General features: G+C 42.3%; 1 protein-coding gene across 1 annotated transcript in view; it reads left to right on the plus strand.

The window, feature by feature from the left end:
• The window catches only part of TGFBR1 (transforming growth factor beta receptor 1), a 72,817-nt gene that overhangs the window by 27,651 nt on the left and 21,800 nt on the right, over window positions 1–23,366 (plus strand). The window contains exons 4-5 of the mRNA XM_030551566.1: window positions 2,490–2,720; window positions 13,764–13,931. Of these exons, the coding sequence (XP_030407426.1) occupies window positions 2,490–2,720; window positions 13,764–13,931 (399 nt within the window). The remainder of the gene's footprint in view (window positions 1–2,489; window positions 2,721–13,763; window positions 13,932–23,366) is intronic.

Raw genomic sequence — 23,366 nt, forward strand, 5'->3', positions numbered from 1 at the left:
CATTCTGCACTTGCTCAGCCTGTGATTGAACTGTTCCTTGCTGCTGTCAAGGTGCCCTGTGTATGGCTTCATGAGCCACGGCATTAAGGGGTAGGCAGGGTCCCAGGATCACAATGGGCATTTTGATTTCCGCTATGGTGATCTTCTGGTCCAGAAAGAAATTCCCTGCTTGCAACTTTCTGAACAGACCAGTATTCTGAAAGATGTGTGCATCGTGCACCTTTCCAAACCACAAGTGCCTGAAGAGAACTATTGAGAAATACCCCCTTGCAATTAATGTGCTAGGTGGTCTGATGCCAATATTGGAATGTGTGCCATCTATTGCCCCTCCACAGTTCGAAAAGCCCATTTATGCAAAGCCATCCACAATGTCATGTACGTTGCCCAGTCACGGTCTTTCAGAGCAGGATGCAATTAATTGCCCTGCACACTTCCGTCAACACGAGTCCAGCATCGACTTTCCCACTCCAAACTTGTTAGTTACCAATCAGTAGAAGTCTGGAGTAGCCAGCCTCCACAGTGCAATCGCCACACGCTTCTCCAGCGGTAGGTCAGCTCTCATTCTCAGCTGGGGTGAGCTCATAACACAGTTCCATGACTCTCCTTTGTGGCTTTCCTCTGAAATTCTGCAGCCATTGCTCATCATTCCAGCTGTGCATGATGAGATCCCACCACTCAGTGCTTGTTTCCTGAGCCTAAAAGCAGCGTTCCACTGTGGTTAGTACCTCCATGAATGCCGCAGGCAATCTCGTGGTGAGATCAATGTCACACTCTTTTTGTCTCTGTAGTTTAAGGAATAACTCCACTGCCACTCATGACGTGTTAGTCATAGCGAGAAGCATACCGGTTAACAATTCGGGATCCATTCCTGCAGCCTGAAGAAGCAGGGTGCACAATATAGAAACAGTTGAAAGATGGCACCAAATGTGGATGGAAGCACAGGGACTGCTGGGATGCGCCCTGTGACTCTCTGCCTTTCCACAACTCTTAGCAGCAGAAGAGAAAGAGGTGGTCTGTGGGATGGTTGCCTAGAGGGCAGTGCTATGAATACTGCTGCAAGTGTGAACATGCTTTTGCACAGGCAGCTGACAGTGTGATCACACAACAGTGCTTTCTCTTCAGCGCTCTCTACAAGTGCTGTAACTCTGCCAGTAGAGATGTGCCCAAGGAAGCCTTAGGCCATCTTTATGCTACCACCTGAGTGACATAAATTTTATCAGCATAAGTAGTAGTGTACACAGCACTACATTGGCTGGAGAGCTTCTCCTGCTGACATAGCTACCACTGTTGATTGAGGTGGTTTTATTTCAACGGGAGAGCTTTCTCCTGTTGTCATAGAGCGGCTACACAAGCAATCTTACAGAAGCACAGCTGTATCAGTACAGTAGTGCTGCTCTGAATTCACTTATGTGAATGTGGCCTTGCAGCTGGAGAAACTCTGGTAGCATGATCCTGACACAAAAATAAAATGCAGAGAGCTTTTGGGTGAAGTGCTGGTTGGAAGTAGATTTGGAACTGTGAGCAAAGCAACTGTCTCCTGCTGTTTGATTATTCCCATTGTATTCAGGGATATAAGACTTCATGCATTCTTTATAAATAAACAAGGTTGTGTGTTTTTATTAAAAAATAACAAAATAAAATAAACCTGACCAATCATTAATTTCTCCCACTAACCAAAATAACCTGGTAGGCCTTGAAAATGGGCTAATCAGTGAAGTTGGCAAGGGATACCAGTAATTACTTCCTTGTCTCTGAGGTGTCAAAATATTATCCCTATTTTGCATATAGTGAAACCTAAGATTAAGTAACTTGTCCAAGGGCACACAGGAAGGCTGTGCTGGAGTGGGCTAGCACTCTAACCACTGTATCATATTTGTTCATAAATGAGTTTCTTAACATCTCTAGCTTCTTTTCCTTCTCAGGACTTTTTTCCTACAGTTTGTTTTGTGGTAGAGGACTAGAAATGGAGCTTGAGGGTTTTTTCCCCATAAAATCACTTTTTTTTTTTTTTTAAATAATGCAATGCTATGTTTTTTGTTTTTCTTCATACATTGCTGCATTATTATTAATTTTTAAACCACTTTTTTAAATGATGCCCAAATGTCTTCCCGGGTGGCTACATTTAATGTAGAATGCAATAATGCACGAGTAGTTCAAAACTTTAAACTCAAAGGAAAGTAATTTGACATTTGTTGTATTTGTTACAAATCCATCTTTAGAATTTGATTTAATCATTTGGTAGTTGTAATTGCTGGTATTTTCAAAGTTGCCAAACAAATGTTTAGGAAGGCTTGTCTTCAAAGGACTGATCTTCCAAAAGAATTGAACTCCTAATTTAGATTATGTATGAAGTAAGGTGAGGAGGACTGTTATTTATCTCTAGCTCTTAACTAATCAAGACAAGCACTATGTATCTGTTGCTTTATAAGTAACAGATCTTTCAATTAATAGTTAAGTGATCTTAAGCTCAATTTTTTAATTTCTTTTAGGTCTACCTTTACTTGTTCAAAGAACAATTGCAAGGACTATCATACTTCAGGAAAGCATTGGGAAGGGTCGCTTTGGAGAAGTCTGGCGAGGGAAATGGAGAGGAGAAGAAGTTGCAGTGAAGATATTCTCTTCAAGAGAAGAACGCTCATGGTTTCGTGAGGCAGAAATTTATCAAACTGTTATGCTACGTCATGAAAATATTCTTGGATTTATAGCGGCAGACAATAAAGGTTAGTAAGCTTTTGATAACTTCACTTTTTATTAATTGTACATGTACTAATTCAAACTGTTCACGGGAATTGAAAATACAAATGCCACTTTCTGGACATTTCATATTCTTTGATGCTTGTGGAAAGGTTGTTGCAAATGTAATCCTCGATTACATGTGAGTTTTATGAAATTTGTTTTTGTTTAACTTTTTAATGACTGGTCATACAATTTACCTCAAACAAACAATTGACTCAGATCTCAAAACTAGGCAGCACATTATGCATAACCTACACACAGACATACTAAGCCTTATATTTAAATGGAATTGTCTTGTCTGAACAACTCAGTTTTATATAGTTACTGAACCATTTCTGTAAATCTGCTGGTCATGTGGTCAATATGCATGTTTTGTGCTCTTTCTGCTACATACAAAATTCATTTGTGCAACAGCCATGATTGCATCAACAATTTACTGCACTCCCAGCAAGCTGTTTAGCCTCCACTTCTCTGTATCTTGTGACAAGTTAAGCAGTTACTCCCCTGAATAAGATTTACTCCTTTTTTTAATTCAATTTTACTACCACAGTTGCATTTGGAGTAGTATATTACTCCCAGATGAGCTCTGCTGTCCCTTTCATTTATATAGTATCATATGACCATATCTTAAATTTAACTGTCAGCTCCTGTAACTTAAGTAAAAGTCGCACCCTAAAAATTGTCAAGGAAGTTTTGGCTTTCAAGGGATGGGCAGCCTTCTATTTTGGGAAGGTGCGTAGACCTAATCCAGATATGACTTAGATTTTATTAAAGCATTACTAGAAGATTTTAACTTTTAACTTCTCAGACTTGCAAAAACACCCAAATCAAACAGTTCCTGTCTTTTTCTTGGGAATAGGTTTTTTTTGCCTGTTGATAGACAATATCAACATAGCATTTTCCATAGTTGTAATAGAACTAGTTAAAGCCCAATGCTAAATATACCAAATACTGAAATGTCCCTAACATATCCTATCAAATTAGTTTCCCTAAGGAAAAATGAAGTGTACAGTTTTTGCTTAGAGTTCATCAATATATTTTTCAGAAGCTGCATTCAGTTTGTCAAAAGTATTTGAGAGTCATTCACTTGAAGTTTGGAAAGGTGAAGAGACTATTGCAAGTGAGGAACCTCTCATAATAAGAGTACAAACCATTCAGAAGTATTTAAAAAAAGAAATGGAGAATTTAAAATAGTTTTAACTATGAGAACACATGCAAGTCCTTCGGTGGGGCGGGCGTGTGGGGAGAATATTAGTGTGCTTCAGACCAAGGTGGTCTGAACCTCTAGGTGACTAATTACATAGATTAACCACCTTATCATTCTACCTTCTTGTGATGTACTACTCTGATGATGAAATATATATAATCTTGCAAATATTTTTTGTGTTGTGAAAAATAGGTCCAAGGTCAATAAATGTAGCCATTAACCACCCTTTCTTTTTTCAAAAGAAGTTTGCACCTCTGAGGGGAGATTTCATGTAGCAGTGTTACTCATGCTCTGCACTTTTGTATAGTGCTGTGCTGGCTAACTGCCTTCAGTTCCTTCTAAATTGCCTCCACTTGAGACTGAGTCTTAGCAGTTGTCCATGCTGAGTTTACCTCCAGCTGTGCCCCCATAGCTCTTATAGTAGTTTATTTTAGTAGTAGTACTAGCTGTAGTTGTTTAAAACTAATTTAATTTTAAAAAAAGAAAACAAAAGAATAGTTTTAAGGATTGTTACCCCATAGATAGTTTCTCCCCTCCTCTGAGCTTTGTTACTGGAAGGCATGCCCAGTTCTACCTATCGTATTGGGAGGCAGTCCTGGTATGTGATGAACACTCCTGGTGCATCTTTTTTGCTTCAGGGAACTTCATGTTTCCAAAAAGTGCCTTTGGTCTAGCATGAAAATCTAGAGCCAGAAAAAACAGGGAGATCAAATTTTGGTTCCTCATGATGAAGAGCTTGCTGCACCCCCCGTATGCTGATCTTGAAATAAGTCTGCTACTTCTACTGTCTCCGAGCCGCACTCCTCAAGGACATCTAAGAGGAAAACCCAAGACTTTTCTCTCATAAGATTTGTGTAGGCCATGCCCCAAGTTCTCCAGGTAGGAATCTGCCTCAAAGAAGTCACAGTTGCTGATAACTCCAGCCACTTCAGCACCCATCAGACTCTGACCTGGTACCCACAAGGCCGATGGTTCCTCAGGTACCCAGGGCACTGTTAAGCCTAACAACTTCAAAATGTCAGTCTCCAATAGGCCACCAGTACCATCAGGGGAATGGGGCATCACGAAGAGCTCTACTGCTACTCACTCAGTACTGAAGAAGATTGCATGGGCTCCCTCTGGACTCCACTCAGAGCATTAGACACTCATGGTACCATCAGCTCCCTCAGCTACCATTACTTCAGCTCAAGCCACGAACATGATACTAACCACACTTTCAGTACCACAGGAGTTTTATTTTTTTCCCAAAGACCTAGCTATGTCCTAAGTGCCCGAATCACCGCTACTCAGGTTCAGTCTTCTTTTGGTACCAGTGTCCTCCAGATCCCAGGACACCTGTCCAGTACTGATAGTTTTAGCTCAAGTTTCTTCTGGTGCTCCACCACTTCATAAGAATTCTTCTCTTCTAACTCATTCTGAAGATCTTGACTTGGTCTTTCAAATATCTGTCCAAGACAGAAGTCTCTGAGGAAATTGAAATCACTTGTGAGAGATATCCGCAATTTTGCTGGTACCAGCACCCCTCCCATGTGCACCACCCAGTTGGCCATACTGGGACCTTCGGGTGACCTATCATCAGCAATTAACTAGTGCCTCCAGCACTACCTATCTCAGACATAGACAGTCTCCATCACCCTCCCTATCTAGGAGACCAGAACTTCAGGAAGAAACCTTTTGAGGAACAAGAAGCTCAGGCTGATGAAGCGGTCTCTCTGCCAGTCAACATCTCTTCTTCCTGCCTGGATGAAGCAGTTCTGCAACCTCCACTATCTGTGGCTGCTGATATCCTGGAACTGCCAGAGTTTAGCAAGAGTCGCAGATCTCTTGAGGAGATTAATGAAATGCAGCATAAGTTTCCTGACATCCTTTATACAGCTTCATCTGCTCACATTCCTCTGCCTGTTAACCTTGGTAGAGTCCAGGAGGGCCTTGTTCTCTGGCATACCCTGACCACAATTTTGCCAGTGTGCAAGACAGTGGATAAAAATATTATGTCCCCCTCTAAGGGCTCAACATTTTTATTTTCTTGTCCCTCTAACTCCTTGGTGGTCAAGGAGTTAGAGGGACAAGATAGGATAGAAGACGGATAACAAATATGGAATGCAGCACCATACTGTATCTACACCCTGTGATAAAAATCATAAGCACTTCAACCTGTTGAGCAGAAAATCCTATTTGGCATCTGCTTTACAATTTAGAATTGCCAACTACCAGGCATTGATGGCAAAGTACAACCACACAGATTATACCGGGCTGAACTTGTTTGAGTGTTTTATCAGCAGAATACAGAGATCAGTTCTAGACAAATTATTGCAGAAGGCCAGCTGCTCACCAGAATCTCTGCAGTTCTCTCAATACTGCTGCTTGTTCCATTTCTATGGCCATAGCTCTAAAGAGGGCCTCCTGGCTTCAGCTCTCAGAATTTTCAAAAAAAAAGGCCCACCCTGTGGTCGAATACCTGCTTTTTGATGTCACTAAACTTTTCGCTGACAGCATGGATTAATCTCTGCACATGTGAAAGTACTCTAGGGCCACTTTGCATTCCCTGGGATCTATAAACCTACCCACAAAAGAGTTTTTTAAGTTCGAGACTGCACAGAGATCTTGCCCTGCCCTATTTTCAAGCTCCCAGGGATCATATGAACCCATATGCAAGGGACCTAGGTTTCAAAGGAAAAAACCACTCACTTCCGGACTTTGGACCTCACAACCTTCCACCTGTAAGCACCAATTTTGAGACACTGATCACGGTCCTGTGCTACCATACTCTTTTTATACCAGTGCAATGGTTCACCTGTTTTTCCTCCCTTCAGTAACTGTCTTTAAAACACTTGTGGCAAGCTTGGGAATTTATCGTTATGGGCAAGTTGCATTTTTTTGAAATCCTCTCCATGGGGTACTCCATCCACTTCACTTCTCTTCCACCTGCCAACCACCTTGCCCTGTCCCTCTTCAGGGACCCCTCTCACAAGCACCTTCTAAGACCAGAAATAGACACTCTCCTACACTTGGGTGCTATAGAACCAGTTCCCAGGCAGTATAGAAGGAAGGAGTTTTATTCCAGGTACTTCCTGGTACCAAAATGGTGGTTGGAGGCACATCCTAGATTTAAGGCTATTTAGGACCTTCGTGGAGGCACAAAAAATCAAAATGGTAACACTTGCAGCAATAATTCCATCACTGGAGTAAGGGTGTTGGTTCTCAGCTCTCAACCTTCAGAACGTATATTTCCATATAACAATCCATCCATCTCACAAAAGGGTCATGATGTATTGTTGGTCAGTACAGGGTGCTTCTTTTTGTCTTCTCATCTGCCCCAGGGGTCTGAAAAGTTGTTCCCAGTACAACACTTCACTGGCAACTTGCAAGGCCATAGACCTTCCTCAAACTGGGCCTACAGTTGACCATTCAGAAATATCCACCTTGACCCCTTTACGAAGGTTAGAATTCATAGGAACCTAGCTCAGTTCAATAGCAGCAAGAGTCTCTCTCTCAGTGCATTGATTTGTGACCCTATCTGACATGGTCAACACAATCCAGATCAGCCCTCAAACTTGGGTCAGGGACTGGCTTCAGCTGTTGGGACATAGCAGCTGGTAGTTCCAGTATAGACTGCGCAAGACTGCGACTATTTTGCCTTCAGAGGTGGTTCAGGACCGTTTAGTTGCTGTGCATATAGTCTAAACGCACTGCTTTCCATACTCACATTTGTGAAAGAATTTCTCAGTTGGTGGAAATTCCTGCACAGATGTTTTGAGGGTGTTTTTTTTTTTTTTTTTTTTTTTTTTTTTTTCCCCACCCTTCCCTGAAGAATGTTGTAACAGTGGATGTATCCCTGTTAGGGGAGTACATTTGGACAACCACGCAGCCCAGGGCAGGTGGACCTCAAGAGAAAACTCTGTACATCAACTGCCTAGAACTCAAGGCAGTCAGATACGTCAGTCTCTGTGTTTATCCTGTTCAGTGGTAAAAATTGAAGGTCATGAAGGACATGTCGTGCATAGTCTATATCTGCTGACAGGGAGGGACTCTCTGCACCAAAGCTGTCAAGCTTTGGAATTGGTACATATGCAATCAGATTGTCCTCAGAATGTGACTGTGGATACAGTCAGCAAGCACTTCTCTCAAGAGCACAAGTGGAAGATGGATTCCATTGTGCTTCACCACATATTTTGGCAGTGACACACCCCTCAGACGCATTCATCACTACCACAAACAAGAAATGTGTTCAGTTCTGCTCAAGGTTAGCTGGGTCACCAATCCTTGAGGGATGCATTTTCACCTTCCATGGTCATCAGGGTTAATGCTTTCTCTCTAATATCCAGAGTTCTTCTCAAGATAGAATAACTCTGGCTTTGTCCTTTAATAGTTCTCTCCTGGCCCAGACAGGTGCTTCCTTACTGATCACTCTCCAAACTGCCTCTCATCTTCTCTGCCAGGAAGGTTGGAGGATCCTTAACCCCAATTTGAGTTTTTTGCCTCAAAGCATGGCTAGTTGGTGGTCCACTAGATTATTTTTCATCTATTCAAAGAAAGTAAAAAGTACTATTATGCAGCAGAAAACAGTCTACACACGAAACTTATGTTCAATAATGGACAAGATTTGGCTGCTGGTGTAACCTCAAACACATTCCACCAACAATCTCATTGCTGTCACAAATACTGGACTACATCCTAGAACTGAAATTCTTGGATCTGTCACTGATCTCCATTGGGGTCCACCTGTCAGCCATCACAGTTTTCCGTTCCCCAGTAGAGGTTTTAGTCTGTATTTGCTCACCCAATGACAATGAGGTTCTTCAGGGGACTTGGAAATTTCTTTCCCCCATTCAAACATCCTACTCTGGTTTGGGACCTCAGTCTGGTTCTTAAATACTCTACAAGATTACTGATTGTGCTTGTTCACTCCGTTTATTGATGAAAACAGCATTTCATATAACCATCACGTTGGTTTGGCAAATGTCCTTCTGACATGCTCCCCTTTCACAATATTTTTCAAAGATAGTCACGTTATGACCACACCACAAATTTTTACCAAAATTATGTTCAGAGTTCCATATTAACCAGCCCAATCATCTTCTGATCTTTTTATCCTAATCTTCATAAAGGTGGTAAAGAAGAACTTGCTTTATGAGGTTTATTTCTACTTCAATAGACTTTCTGAAAAATGTTCCTGTTGAAATATGTACAGCCACAGCTTGGTCTTCTGTACATATCTGAGCGCTATGCAATAACTCTCAACTATGATTTGTAAAACTACATTGGCTTGGCTATTTTTTATTTTTATTTTTTTTTTTTTAAATATTGGACTCCACTCCCAAGCCGCCACCTCCTTAAAGGGAACTGCTTGGTAGTCACTTAGAATGGAGCAGCCATAAGGATAATGCTGGAAAAGAAATGGTTCCTCTTTGAATGCTGGTCCCTATGTGTATTTAACATGTGGGTATGCATATGTGCCATGCGTCCGAGTCTGGAAATTCATCCAAGCAGTGTCTGTCGACCCACGCATGTGCATTATCTTCCCGTGTGCTTCCGTCTGAGAGCATAAGGGGTAGTACAGGTCAACATCTCTCCAGTTCCACCTGATTTGGAATTGGGTCCTCATTCACTTTTGTGCACTCTGTAAAAGTTATTGTAAAACTATTGTAAATAGTTATATTTCTTAGGGATTCTAGTTTGTAGATAGAATAGACTACCCCACCTAGGCAGGGGCTCAGGGCAAGGGAGAGGAGTCATCCCTGGGACTGTGCCCAGGGTCCCGGACTTCAAGAACTGCATCTCCTGCTCTTGTTTTCCATAGCAATTATGTCTCTATTGTTTGGGTGAGAGGCATCTCTCTGCAAAGTGCAGTATTTGCAAATCCTTTCTGCCCAGAATCCGAGAGGCCCGAGAGCTCTGTCTGAAGTGCCTAATGGAGGAGACTGAGGCTCCATTCTGATCCAGACCTGGGAGAACGCGTCCCCCGACAATATATCACCCTCAGCTGGACCAATAGTGCCTGTCCAAGCACATGCCCTGTTGAAGTACTCCAAGCTGCTAGCACCAAAGCCCAAGGGCTCGGTACACAGGGCTCCACATGACAGTAAGAAGTACTGCCGTGGACATAAAGACAGATCCCTGCAGCAGACAGCCCAAAGAAATGCGTTCCTGAGCCATTCCTGCAGAACTGGCACCGAAGACCCTCAGACAGGAGGGTAAGGCGCAAAAGAGGGATCTGTCGTTTCAATGGTGTCCACAGTACTGGGGCGGGGGAGAGAGAGAGACTCACTCACTAGTCCTGTCCACAACCACTAGTCTGGATGCACTATCAGTACTGCCTTCTCAATACCAAGACAGGCCAGCTGCGGGGTGCAAAACCAGGCCCTTCCCGCATGTCTATGGGTACTCTGCGGGCTCTCGGCCACACAGAGACTATTTATGCAATGCTGGAGGATATTTTCCTCCCATATCCACTGTCTCCACTTCTTTTGGGCCTGGCCCTCCTATGAAACATTCTTACCCCACAGAAAGAACTGTTGTCTGTCGCAGGAGAGGCCCCTCCCAATCCATTGAACAGCAGCATCTCTATACCGGCCATATCGCTGCTACCAGTGGAGCCAGCTTCTGCATCAGAAGAGAGAGCCCTAACAGTATCTCTGAGATGGTGCAGCAACCTGCAGAGGCATTTTTATCCTCCACCTCACTCTACCCCTGGTTATAAACTCCCAAGGCATTCCTTTTATCTATTGCTATGGGGACCACCATGACTGATGGATTCATCTTTCTGGTTGTACTGGGGCTTCTGGAATCCTTATGGCAGGCACCCAGAACCATAGCAGGAGTCATCCCATTCCTCCCCATCTCAGTAGCCAGTTTTGTTGGTGTTTGAAGAGAGACAGACAGACAGACAACTGGTACTGTCACTTCCGAATAATGCAGTCATCCTGCTGCTGCCTTCTCCTCTGAATGACCACTGGCAATATTAGGGACTACTTCAGAGGGTTGCTAATGACTTGCAGAACCTGTTGGAAGAGATCCAGAATCCCTAATACACATTCCTGGCTACCTTAGACATGGGGACTGACCAAGGTGGCCCTTCCAATTAATGAGGCCATACTAGAACAACTGGCAAGAACGGTCTGGTACTCGCCAGCATCTTGCGCCCCATCCCAAAGTGGACTGAAAGATGCTACTTTGTGCCAACAAAGGGTGCTGACTTTTTTCTATTTTCTGACTTTCTCCCTAATTCACTGATTAAAGGCAGCTGCAGAAAGAGCTCAACAGCACTTTCAGAAATCCACTCTATTGGATAAAGGGTCAAAGAGATTGGACCTCTTGGGCAGGAAAGTCGTCTTAGCAGGTCTTCAATTTCATATAGCCAATTAACAAGCTCTGTTCTGTAAATGTGATTTTTATACCTATCCAGGCTTGCAGAGTTTAAAGCCAAACTCCCCATGGACGATTGAACCAAGTTCCAGTCTCTTTTGGCTGAGGGAAGTTTTGGTGGCAAAGATGTCACTCTCCAGGCTGCAAATACTGCATCCCAATCTTTGGCCACAGGGCTGATCATGTGCAGGAACTCGTGGCTCCAGCCATCGGGCTTCCCGAGAGAGGTCCAAAATTCCATTCAGGATCTCCTCTTCAACAAGTCCAACCTGTTTAATGAAAATACAGATGAACCTCTGCATTCCTTAAAACAGTGTGTAAAGATTGCAGAAAAGTTTATCTACAGCAATCTTTTCCTGTGGTTTGGAGATAATAGACATCTCACGAGTATTGTCTTCTGGTTTTAGTGAAGGACTAGAGAACTGGTGGAAGCTTTCCTGGCCATCTTTTGAAGGGTCAGGGTGTCTGATTATTTCTAATATCTTTTCCACCAAACATTTGTGTAACCTTTCAGTTAAGACTGGACCTCAGCTGTCCCTGGTACCATAGACCAAGAGCTTTGTTGGCATTGGTACTGGCATGAATATAGCACGATCTGACTTCACTGTTTTCCACTAGCAGAAATTGGTGGTTTTGACACAGATGCAGCTCTCCTTTTTTCTCTATTTGAAGATGTTCTACTTTTAAAATCTCACAGAAAGCCAAAAACCGCTGGCCTCCCTTAATATCCACAGAGGATTCTAAGAATCTTGTAGACTTTGGTACCTTTCCTTGAGATTTCAGTTTTGTTCTTTGGAAACTGAATCCTTGCAAAGTCCTGTTCATCAGCATGTCTGAAAGAATAAGGACCTTCCTTTTCTTGCCTTGCCTTTCCTTCCCTCTTACCATGCTTTTTGAATTAAGGTCAGGTATATTATACATATGTCATGTACAGAGTCCTTAGCATGAAGAATTTATACTCGAAAGGTAGTGCGGCGTATGGTTGCCATTAACAGGAATATGTTGAGGAATGGTCGAGGTTTTTTAGGTTTTTTTTTTGTTTGTTTTTTAAAGGAGAGAAAAGGGTTTGTTTTACAATAAGGATAAAGTAGACTGAACAACTCCCACTATTCAAAGAGGGATTTTTACTTTTGTTTTAAATACATTAAGGAAGCCTATTCAATGGCAGGATTGCTTTTGTCTAGTTTAAAAACAAAGTTTTGCAACTGACATGTTTCTGCTTTCTGGGTCAAAAGAGGAAAAATTCCAGTGAAAGACTGAAGATTCGAGTTTCACATTCTGAATTCCCTTCATATACTGTATCTTCTGTGTTTTTTGGGTTTTTTTTTATTTTTTAATCTTTGAGGTTCCTGGTATTTGGTGTCCGCTGATCTAAATCTGTGGCAAATTTGCACGTACCTAGTGCAGGTCATCTCTAGGTCTGAGAAAAGTGAGTGTGCATTATCTCCATCTGGTAGAACTGTTTAGCCCACAGTCATGCAGCAAGCAAGTGGCAGTGATTTAAAAAAAGCAAGCAGGTTGCTTGAGTCCAAGTTCTGTGTTCTAATTTCTATGTGCTTCTGTCTTCTCAGAAAAGGGAATGCCATTTCTTAATCCTTTGATACTAATACTTGTTGTCCCTTCGTTGTCTCTTAAACCCTTCTCCCTTCTAGAATAGGAGAGAGAAGTCCCAGGAATGTGGAACGTTAATTGTAAGAATGGCCTTTGTTTTTTTCCCCTCAGCTCCCTTCCACTCATATTTTGCTGTCTTATTTTCCTGGTTTTTTTCCTCCTCTTATGGAAATCTCAACTTGAATGGTCAGTAGAATCCAGAATCTCGTTGTTTGCACTGGTGTTACTGTCTGGAGTGAGTGGGGGAGGAGAAGACTAATCGGTATATAATGGCAGACTTGGGCCATGTGAGCCACCTGCCTCCCCTGAGATGAGAATCCCACTTGTTACACGTGTGCCCTCGTTGCAGGCAGAGGAAGCAGCCAAGAAAGCAGGTCTTTGCTTGTTTTTGATAATTTGGAGATTTGTCTCCCAAAATGAGGCTGACTGTTGCTTACAGCTGGAAGAAGGACAACTGGGATGAGTAAGGACTGAAGTCTCACTAGCAGTTGGGTGCAGGGGAAGTTGGCAAGGTAGGGAGGAGGTGTTATACAAAGGGGAAAAAAATGAGGAAAAAATTGTAGTGTACTTTTTTTTGTTTGCCTATATCTGTCTTGTCTTTTAGATTATAAACTGTTTGGGTTAGGGACTGTCTTCTGTGCTGTTTGTTCAGTGTCTAGTACAGAGGACTCTAACACTTGTAGAAGGCCTTCAGGCACTGTTGGAATAAAAATAGAAAACATAATGACCTGATTACATGGAGCTCGTTACAAAATGTAACTCCAAACTTTATAGTTGGTACATTTAAAAGAAGCAATTTGGTTTGCTGGGCAACTTTATTTACATCTAATATCTTATTTTGCAGACAATGGTACATGGACTCAGCTCTGGTTGGTGTCAGATTATCATGAGCATGGATCACTCTTTGATTACCTAAACAGATATACAGTTACTGTGGAAGGAATGATAAAGCTAGCTTTGTCCACTGCCAGTGGACTTGCACATCTTCACATGGAAATTGTTGGCACACAAGGTAACTTTTTATAAGTGTTCAGTCTCATATGATCCTAAGATCCTAAAAGGAAATGGGGCATTTGAAAACCAATTTTCACTATGGAAATAATCAGGAGAATTATAGGAAAGATCTAGCAATTGAAGACCTTGTCCATATTTGAGTTTGTATGCTGCTTGATAAGCTATCGTTTGAATTGTTGCACAAATGTGTGGTTATATTTGATGATGGGATTAAGCTGAATGTGTATATCCTCTTACACCAGCTGTGCAGGTATATCCATTTGCAAGTGGACAGTTTCTTAAAATTGTGGTTAATTAATCTGCAGATCATGTATTATCTGTTGGCAACAAAATGTGACTAGTTTAATAGCTGTTTGAGTGGGGGGGGGGCAGGTGTGTGGTTTGTTTTTCTTTCTTTTTTTAAAGAACATCTGAAAGACCCATGTGTAGTATCCTGGTTCTTCTTAAATTGCTTGTATGTCTATATATTTCACTGTAAGTGCATGTATACCCAGTGCACCCAAGGTTGAGGTTTTTGGTCAGTAGTACATGTTGGGACAGCTGTCCACCTCTCTCTGTTTGTTCTCACAACACATGGCTGCAAATTCCAGTGATGCCTCAAAGCACAAGACGGTGAGCATATCAGTAGCCTTTCTTGTGTAAATAGTGAGTTAGTATGTAGTTAGCCTTGACTTTCATAGTGTTTCCTTTGTTCTCCTTTTAGACTTTTTTTTAACCTGAAGTGATACTTGCTACCAAATAGTCATGCATAAGTCCCTGGGCTTTAAGAATGATCTGTCTTGTAAGGAAGTCCTGCCTGTTAATGATGACCATGTTGTGGACAAATGTTCAGTTTTTGTATCTTTTTTCGTAAGAAGACTTCAAAATCAAGGGACTCCTGTCTGAAGGGTTACTCATGGAGGGGACTTTATGCTTGACTGCCAATCCAAGCCTTTCTTGGACAGATAAGTGAAGTACATTGCCTCCTAGAAGTTCTCTAGCAGCTATTTCTACTTAGCTGCTCCTTCACTGAATCCCTCAACCTCTGATAGAGAGAGAAGAGGTACTGATATTTTGTCCTTGGGCCAGTCATGAAGGGCTCCAAGACATCCAGCTCTTCAGAGCTCAAGCGTAGTTCAAGACCCAGAAAGGATTCCTCACGCACCTGTTGGGGACTCCACCATTGTACCTCAGCTGAAATGGTACCTCAGAAGCTGTTTGTTACCAAGCTAACTTCAAGAGTACGACAGCATTGCTTGCCAGTGCCATCTATATTGGCTCATTGGCATAGGTACTGATGAAGCAGGTACCTACTGTACTATCTACACTTCAGGAACAAATGACCCCAGCACAGAAACCACTGGGTACTGTCAACTCCTCCAGCAATTTATGGGAGCCAGAGACTTACTCTGTATGTTAGCACCAGACTTTCCTATGCAGGCCACTCAGACAGTGGCCTTAGTATTGGCAAAGCCAATCAGACCTCTGAAACCTTCAAATATAAGGGCTCCAGGTACACCTACTGGCACCACATGAGCCTTAAGAGGAATATTTTTCCTGCAGAAATTGCCCAAGAAAATCTTAGACTGTTGATTATATTACACGCAACTGGGACTGGGTGAGTAGCTTTACCCATCAATGAAGCTTGGACCATGCCAAGCTTCTCCGGCACAGACTTCAAAGAAAGTGGACTGTTGCTGCCAGATGCCATTTCTTTCATCACCCTACTCCAGGTACTGTAGTGGTGGGAACAGAAAACAAGAGGTTGAACCAGGGACATTACAAATTACAAAAAGACTAGGAACCAAACAGGACTGATTCCTTTGGAAGGGAGACTTATTCTGCATCTCACCTTCAAATGAGAATCACTAACTAACTCTATTAAAATATGACTTTATTTGCTGGGCTTTACTGAACAGTGTATGGAGGATAGTTTACATCTATTGTCAATGATGGCCAGCTAATAGCCAGGACATCACTGCAGTCAGCTCTCAATGCAGCAGCTATAGCCTTCAGATCCATGGCAATTTTCACCATGCAGAGATCTTTCTGTCTCCACACACAACATATACTAAGGGAAGCCCTAACTGCTGTTGAGGGCCCGCCCTCTGATACTTGCTGCCTCTTCAGCAAGAAGACTGAGGCTTTACACGCCATAAAAAGAATTGAGAGTGACATTAAAGTTACTAAGAGTATATGCCCCAGCCCCAAAAGAAGGCAGAATAGGCCTCAATACCATTGAGAGCCTAGCTTCCAGCCTAGGCAAGCTGATTCTTTGAAAGCAGGGTAAGTTTCTACTAAGAAAGTCATAGGCTTCTGCATCAACAGACTTTACCAATCAGGCTCCTCCAACATCAAGGCAACCAATTTGACTGCTTCATCAAGAGCAGAGCTCTAATCATTTTGATCTTCCCTCTCTGTCTGTGATTTGAAAGCACCACACCCTACACAGTATTGCAAAATATTGTGCAAAATATGCCTTGTGAATTATTTTGAAAACTAACTTGCTAGTCAACATTGTAAGAAACTGTATGTAGTAAAAATTATATGCAGTTATGAATCCTGCCCCCTTCTCTCCCCCTGTGGTGGTAGCACATGTTCAAAAGCAGACAGCCCTGCCTTAGCAAAAGTTGTTGAACAGATCTGTTCTAAACAAAGGACTTTGTTTACCTCAATTGCATATAGTAAATAGGATCCTCAATATAGCTGTGGGAGAAGATGGCAGGAAACAGAACAATTTGCAATTGCGTAAACACAAGTGTGGGAAGAAAGAGAGCATGGAGCCTTGTTCACCACCAGACTCCATGTTGCCTTCCTCATTGGATAAACTTTACTTTGAGGGTTAACTTCAGGAGACTCCACTTTGCAAGTTCACTGAACTATAAACTTAAGGTTTTCTGTCCCTTTATCTCTTTGACCTAAGATAAAGGCCCCAGCACCTTTGGGCCTTTGGAAGAGATCCTGATTGAGGAGCGGATCTCTCACCATCCTGCTGGAAGACTGGAGATGAAAAAGGCCATCTTAAATAACGTCTTGAACTGAAACTTGCTAGATAAAGTTTTAGATGTAGATACATGTTTTCACTTTTATTTGCTGGTAACCATTTCTGAGTTACCTTCTACTTGAATTGACTTAAAATCCTACCTTCTGTTTTGTTTTTTTAATCTAAACCAGTCCAGTGCTGCGCTTAAACTGAACTGTTTAGTAGCTTCAATTCAAGTAACAAACTGTTGAATATTGACTCCTTTAAAAGGGCAGTGAACCTTAATATCCCTCTGATTGTTCCAGTGCAGGGCTGGACTTTTCACTTTGTGGGAAAAGTGGGCTGAGGAGTGCCTGAAGTCACCATACCAGTTGTTAACCAAGTGTGGTGGAAGCCAAGAGAAATCTGTGGTGTTGCAGGCAGGCTTCAGGATCCAAAGCATTGGACCAGGGCTGCCCAGTACTTAAGAGTCCATGCTTGTTGCTAGCTGTGGCCATCCCAGGTGGAGAGTCACAGGAGCAAGGGATTATGAGGCACTTGTAAATCCAAGAGGTGGCAACTCCTGCTCTGGTCTGGATTGTACCCCAGAATGTGACTGTCCCCTTCTTTGGGAAACCTGTTGTACCTCAGTGTCTGGAACTCCATAACCACTGATTGATGGTTCCAGACAATCTGTGGTACTGGGATACACAGTTCAATTTCAGTCTTTGCCCTACTTCATCAACCTTCCCCTTTCTTATTCAGGGACCATTTTCATGAGGTGGTACTGTTTTAAAAGGTACAGTGTATTCTAGCTCTCAGAGCAGTAGAGGAGGTTGCTTTACAGCACATAGGAAGGAGTTTCTACTCCTGATATATTTTCATACCTAAAAGGTGGACTAGGGGGGATGGGGTCTGGGGACTACCCTGCAATCAGGAAAATTGAACACAATCCAGGATCATAATCATAGAATTTAAGGCCCAAAGGGACCACCAGATCATCTAGTCTAACCTCTTCCTGAATATCACAAGCCACCCAGCACCTTGGTGCTAAACACCGCAACCAAAATTAGACCAAAACATTGGGCCCTTCTACTCTTCTGCCTGTGGTGCATAGTAGTCTAGTCTCATGTAAGGCATAAAGTGCTCACAAGCTAAAATTCAGAAAACTGATATCCCTTCCCTCTAAAATGTCCCTAGATCCAAATAACGGGTACGCTGATCTTGGTCTGCAGAATGCCTAGTTTCACATGCTACCAACCCAAGCCACAGAAAGTATTTAAGGTTTCTATTAGGGGACTACCATTAGCACTATACAGTGTTTCCATTTAGCCTCTCATCAGCCCCAAAGTATAGGACCGTGCTTGCAGTTCACTTCAAATGATTCCATTCTCAAGGAGTCCCATGTCTGGACAGTTGGTTAATTTGCATTTGGTCTGTCCAACAAATAATGGACAGCATTATCAGAAATAGTTGCCATTTGCACAGCTGGGCCTAAAATAAACAGGAGAAATGGTACAATCCCTTGTACAAAGAATTGAGTTCATTGGAGCCATTCATAATTCTGATTGCAACAGCCTACTTGCCCTCAGGAAAGGTTTCAATCCATCCTAATGCTATGGATCAATCTACAGGCTTTCCCAGGAACAAAAGTAAGATCTTGGCTGGGATTGTTAGGAAACATGGCATCCTCCACTTGTGTGACAGCATGCCAGATGTCACCTGTAATGGATGCAAAGCTGGTTGAAATTTGTATCAATGAAGCATCCTTTGGACATGCTGCTTACAGTTTGGTCATCAAGGTAGTGAATGGTCCAAAGAAATGTGTGAAAGGGAGTACTGTTTTCCTTTCCATTTCCCTCACATGCCTCCATGCTGGGTTGTAGAGCACACCTGTATAGGTACAAACTCAGGATCTATAGGCCAGCCAAGGATCAGCTCTTGTATACATCTTGGAGCTGAGAGCTGTATTGTGTGCCTGCAAAGTATTTCTTCCATCTCTCAAAGGCCTTACTGTCCAGGTGATCACAGATGACAGTTGCCTTGACAAAAAAGGAGGAGCAAGATCAAACCCCTTGTACCACCTCTGGACACAACTTTGGGACTTCTGCGTTTGGAACGTCAGCACTATCAGAGCTTCATGTTGCTTGATGTGCAGAATGTGTTGGTGGATCACCTCAGCAGGTACTTAGTTGAAAATCCTAAATGGTCCTGAAAAACAAAGTAGTGCAGATATTCAACAAATAGGGGTTCCCCAACATAAATTTGTTTGCAACCAAGAAAACAAAATGTCACTTCTGCTCCAGAATCCAGGATCAGTAACACATGTATTCTTGTTTCCCTGTGATCTAGAAGTACTTTATGATTATTAGCATTATCAGAAAGTTGAAATATAACCGACTGGAATGATTGATAGCCCTGGGATGGCTCGGCAATATTCATTCTTTGATCTTCTAACCCTATCACTACAACTTCCAATTACTTTATTGTTGCTCAAGGACTGTCTCTGAATCATGACTAAATTGTACACCCTGATCTTCAGTCTCCATCTCAATGTGGATGATGAGTGTCTAACTGCACTGGAGAGTGTGTGTTCACATAGTGTCCAAAATGTCCTCACTAGCAGCAAGAGTCAAAAGTAGAACCACTTTAATGGCTAAGTGGAAAAAAATGTTCCACTTGCACCCCTCAGCCTCCAGTCAAAGTGCAGATCCAAGTTATGTTAAAATAAGGCTGGAGAGGTTTTTTGTTTTGTTTTAATCTCACCTGACAGTCATGTCTTGCATTCACCCTCCTCTCCAGGCGTGTCCAGTGTTCTCCCATCCCATGGTAAGAATATTTTTTAAAAGGCCTCATAAGGATTTACTCACTAACAGGAATCTCTTCTTTCCTGGGACATCAATTTAGTATTCGCAGGATTTATGGGCCCGCCATTTGAGCCATTAGCCTTGTGATCTCTCTTCTACTTATCACCTAAGATAACTTTTCCAGTTGTAATAACAGTGGGAGGGAGAGTGGGAGAGCTGCAAGCTTCAATAGCTGGACCTCCACCTTCTTCCCCCCACTTCCCCCGTTACTGTTCAGGGCAAGTGTTCCTGTATTTCCTCTCCATGGTCCACCAATGGCACCCACTCTAAGCTCCCAGCTAATCAGCTGTCACCTCTTGGATAGAGACCCATGTCATTCTCCCTCTTGACCAGGGCTTTTTCCCAGTTGCTCAGTTTTCTGCATACACTGTAATATCCTCATAAGCCAGACTACATGATAGCATCTGCACTCTGTTTTCTCTTCAAAAGCTATGAACAGCTGTAATTACCACCCAGCACTTTCTAAGCAAACACATTTATTCCACATAAACAGTTTCTATGCAAAGCTTTTATCTTCCTCCCCTCCCCCCCAACCCCCCCCAACAAGCCTATACATATGATAAAATAGCTTACCAGTGATCATCCCTGTGCCCTCACCCCCTGCAACTCCATCAAGGGCTTGGATCAATATCAGTCCTTCCAATCCTTCTGCAAGAATTGCTTCCCCTCCTCCTGGGACAGAACATTTCTGTCCACTTGTTGGATCAGAAAGAAGGCCTGAGTCAGTTTAAACTCAAGCTATTTATCCAAGAGTCCTTTCCTTCTCTGGTCTCTGGAGAATCAAGTTTGAGCTAGTGCATATGAACCTGTCCAGGTGATGGTACTTCTCTGGAGGTGTTACGAAGTGAATGAATTTGCCTAATCTCACTCTCTACTGTTCTTAGTTCCTGTGGGAGCTGTAGTCACCCTCCCCCATGGAATTGCGTATAATCTATGGCTCACAATGATACATAAACTTACTTAGTAAGATCTCACAAAGATATTGTGGGAAAACTTTCATGTCACATGCTCATATACAGTTGTGTGTTTTTTTGTTTTGTTTTTAACAAGAATAAGGTCTCATTAAGTCCTCACCCCAGATTCTTATCAAAAGTGGTCTTGAATTCCACCTAAACCTGGATAATACATTTACCAGTGTTCTTCCAAAACCACATGCTTTCAGGGATGATAGATGCACTCACTGGATATTTGTAGTGCATTTTCTTTTTATATAGACAGGACAAAACTGAAAAAGATCCTCACTAAGACTCTTTGAAGCTTATGCAGTGAGAATGAGAAGCCAGGCAGTAACACCATAAAGAATTTCCAGCTGGATCACTGCCTTCATCAGGATTTGTTATGACCTAGCAAAGGTGACACCACCAGCAAGGATTACTGGCAGTCTGCTAGGGCTCAAGCTATTTCTGTGGCTTTTCTTAGCAATGATCAAGTCAAAGACTTTTGTAAAGCAACAGCTCAGTCTTTGGTACACGATTGCTCAACATTATGCCATCACTGAAGCATCTAGAGCTGATGCAAACTTTGGTAAGACAGTTCAAATAGATTCTGATTTTCCACCACCAAAGGTGTACTGGTTGGGGCAGGCATCTACAGTGGAATATATGTACAAACATTCAAAGAAATGGTTACTTACCTGTAAAGTAGTTTGTGGTTCAAGATGTGTTGTGTACCCACATTCTATGTCACACACTACATTGCTGCTACTGCAGTCTAGTATCACGAAGATTCCAGTGCAAGGGAACTGGATGGGGAGAATTGTTGAGGTGACCCTTCCCTTTATTCTTTCAACTAGAGGCACGCGTACAGTAAGTGTTCATGCACCTCTCCAGTGGATACTGCTGACCGAAAGTCTCCAGCTCAAGTGCACTGGGTGCATGCTAACCTTCAGTGTGTGGAATAAAACTAATAAAGTATTCAAAAATGTCAATTCCATATTGTCAGGGTCTCTTTCCCACTTTGAACTTTAGCGTCCAGAAAGTGGGGACCTGCCTGTTCCCTTCTAAGCTTAATTCCTAGCTTAGATCTTATCACGCTGCCACCAACCCAAAATATAGTGTCCCCCAAAACCTTCCCTGGGGGGTTTGGGTCTTAAAACAAAGGGAAATAAAACATTCCCCTCTCCTTTCTTCCTCCTAGATTTTCCCCTCCTTGGGTTACACTGGGAGATCACTGTGATTCAAACTCCTTGAATCTTAAAACAGAGAGGAAATTCACCTTCCCCCCTCCTTCTTTCTTCCTCCCAGATTCTCCCTGAGAGAGAGACACTGATCCCAACTCCTTGGATCTTAACCCAGAGAGAAATTAACCTTTCCCTCCCCCTTCTCTCCTTTTCCCCCCACCAATCCCTGGAGAGTTCAGACCCAGTCCCCGTGGGACTTACACAGGAATAAAAAAATCAATGCTGTTCTTAAAAGAAAAGCTTTTAATTAAAGAAAGAAAAAGTAAAAATTATCTCTGTAAAATCAAGATGGAAAAATGTTTACAGGGTCTCAGCTTCACCTAGACCAGAGGGACTCCCCCACCCAGCCTAAGTATAAGTTACAGGAAACGGAAGTGAAATATCCTTCCAGCAAAATACACATTTGCAAATAAGGAAAACAAACAGAAAGCGGATTAGATTTATATCTATTACTTACTATCTGGAACCTGAGAGACTGTTCAGTAAGATTGGAGAAATCTGGTTACATGTCTGGCTTCTCTTAATCCCAAGAGAGAACAAAGAACAGGACAAAAAGCACAAAACAAAGACTTCCCTCCACCAAGATTTGAAAGTATCTTGTCTCCCGATTGGTCCTTTGGTCAGGTGTCAGCCAGGTTCACTGAGCTTGTTAACCCTTTACAGGTAAAAGAGAGAGTAACCCTTAACTATCTGTTTGACACATATGTAACAGATCTGAGTGGAATTCTCTCATAACAAAAAAAATTTTTATATGCCAAAATGCTACAGACCTGTGACTCAAGTCTCAAAACATAAGAGTTTACTTTAAAATGTTCTTTATTTTGAGAGAGATTAGCTGCAGTACCTACTTTGTCAGAAAAACAAGACAAGAAAAAATAAGTTACTCTGGAAACATTTTTTTCTTTTTATTTGGAGAGAATATTCTTAGCAACAAAAGGAGCTGATTTTTCAGTATTTGGTAAGGAGTTGGATTTTTCATAAGTCCTAGAACATTCTTCAGATATTATATTGAACACAGATTGTGACTTATGTCTTGTATCCTAAGGAAAACACAAAATCCTGAAATTATATTTCAGACTGGTCTCAATTTCTTTTCACTCCTAATTAACACTTCCATTATAAGTTTATGTGTATAACGCATTCCATAAGTGCAGAAAAGAAAAAATATCTTCATAAGAGAATAGCAAAGCAGTGTGGCTTTGGTGTCAGGAAAGTTGTTCAACACTAGTTTCTCCCTCTACAGTAGTGGAGGTCAATCTGTGGCCTATGGGCCACACACAGCCCATTAGGGTATCTGCAAGCCGAGAGACAGTTTGTTTACATTGACTGTCCTCAGGCATAGCTGCCCACAGCTCCCAGCAACCACGGCTCATCATTCCTGGCCAATGAGAGCTATGGGAAGTGGCGACCAGCACGTCCCTGTGGCCCACGGCGCTTCCTGTGGCT

The sequence above is a fragment of the Gopherus evgoodei genome, chromosome 2, assembly GCF_007399415.2.
Source record: "Gopherus evgoodei ecotype Sinaloan lineage chromosome 2, rGopEvg1_v1.p, whole genome shotgun sequence".
NCBI classification, from domain to species: Eukaryota; Metazoa; Chordata; order Testudines; family Testudinidae; genus Gopherus; species Gopherus evgoodei.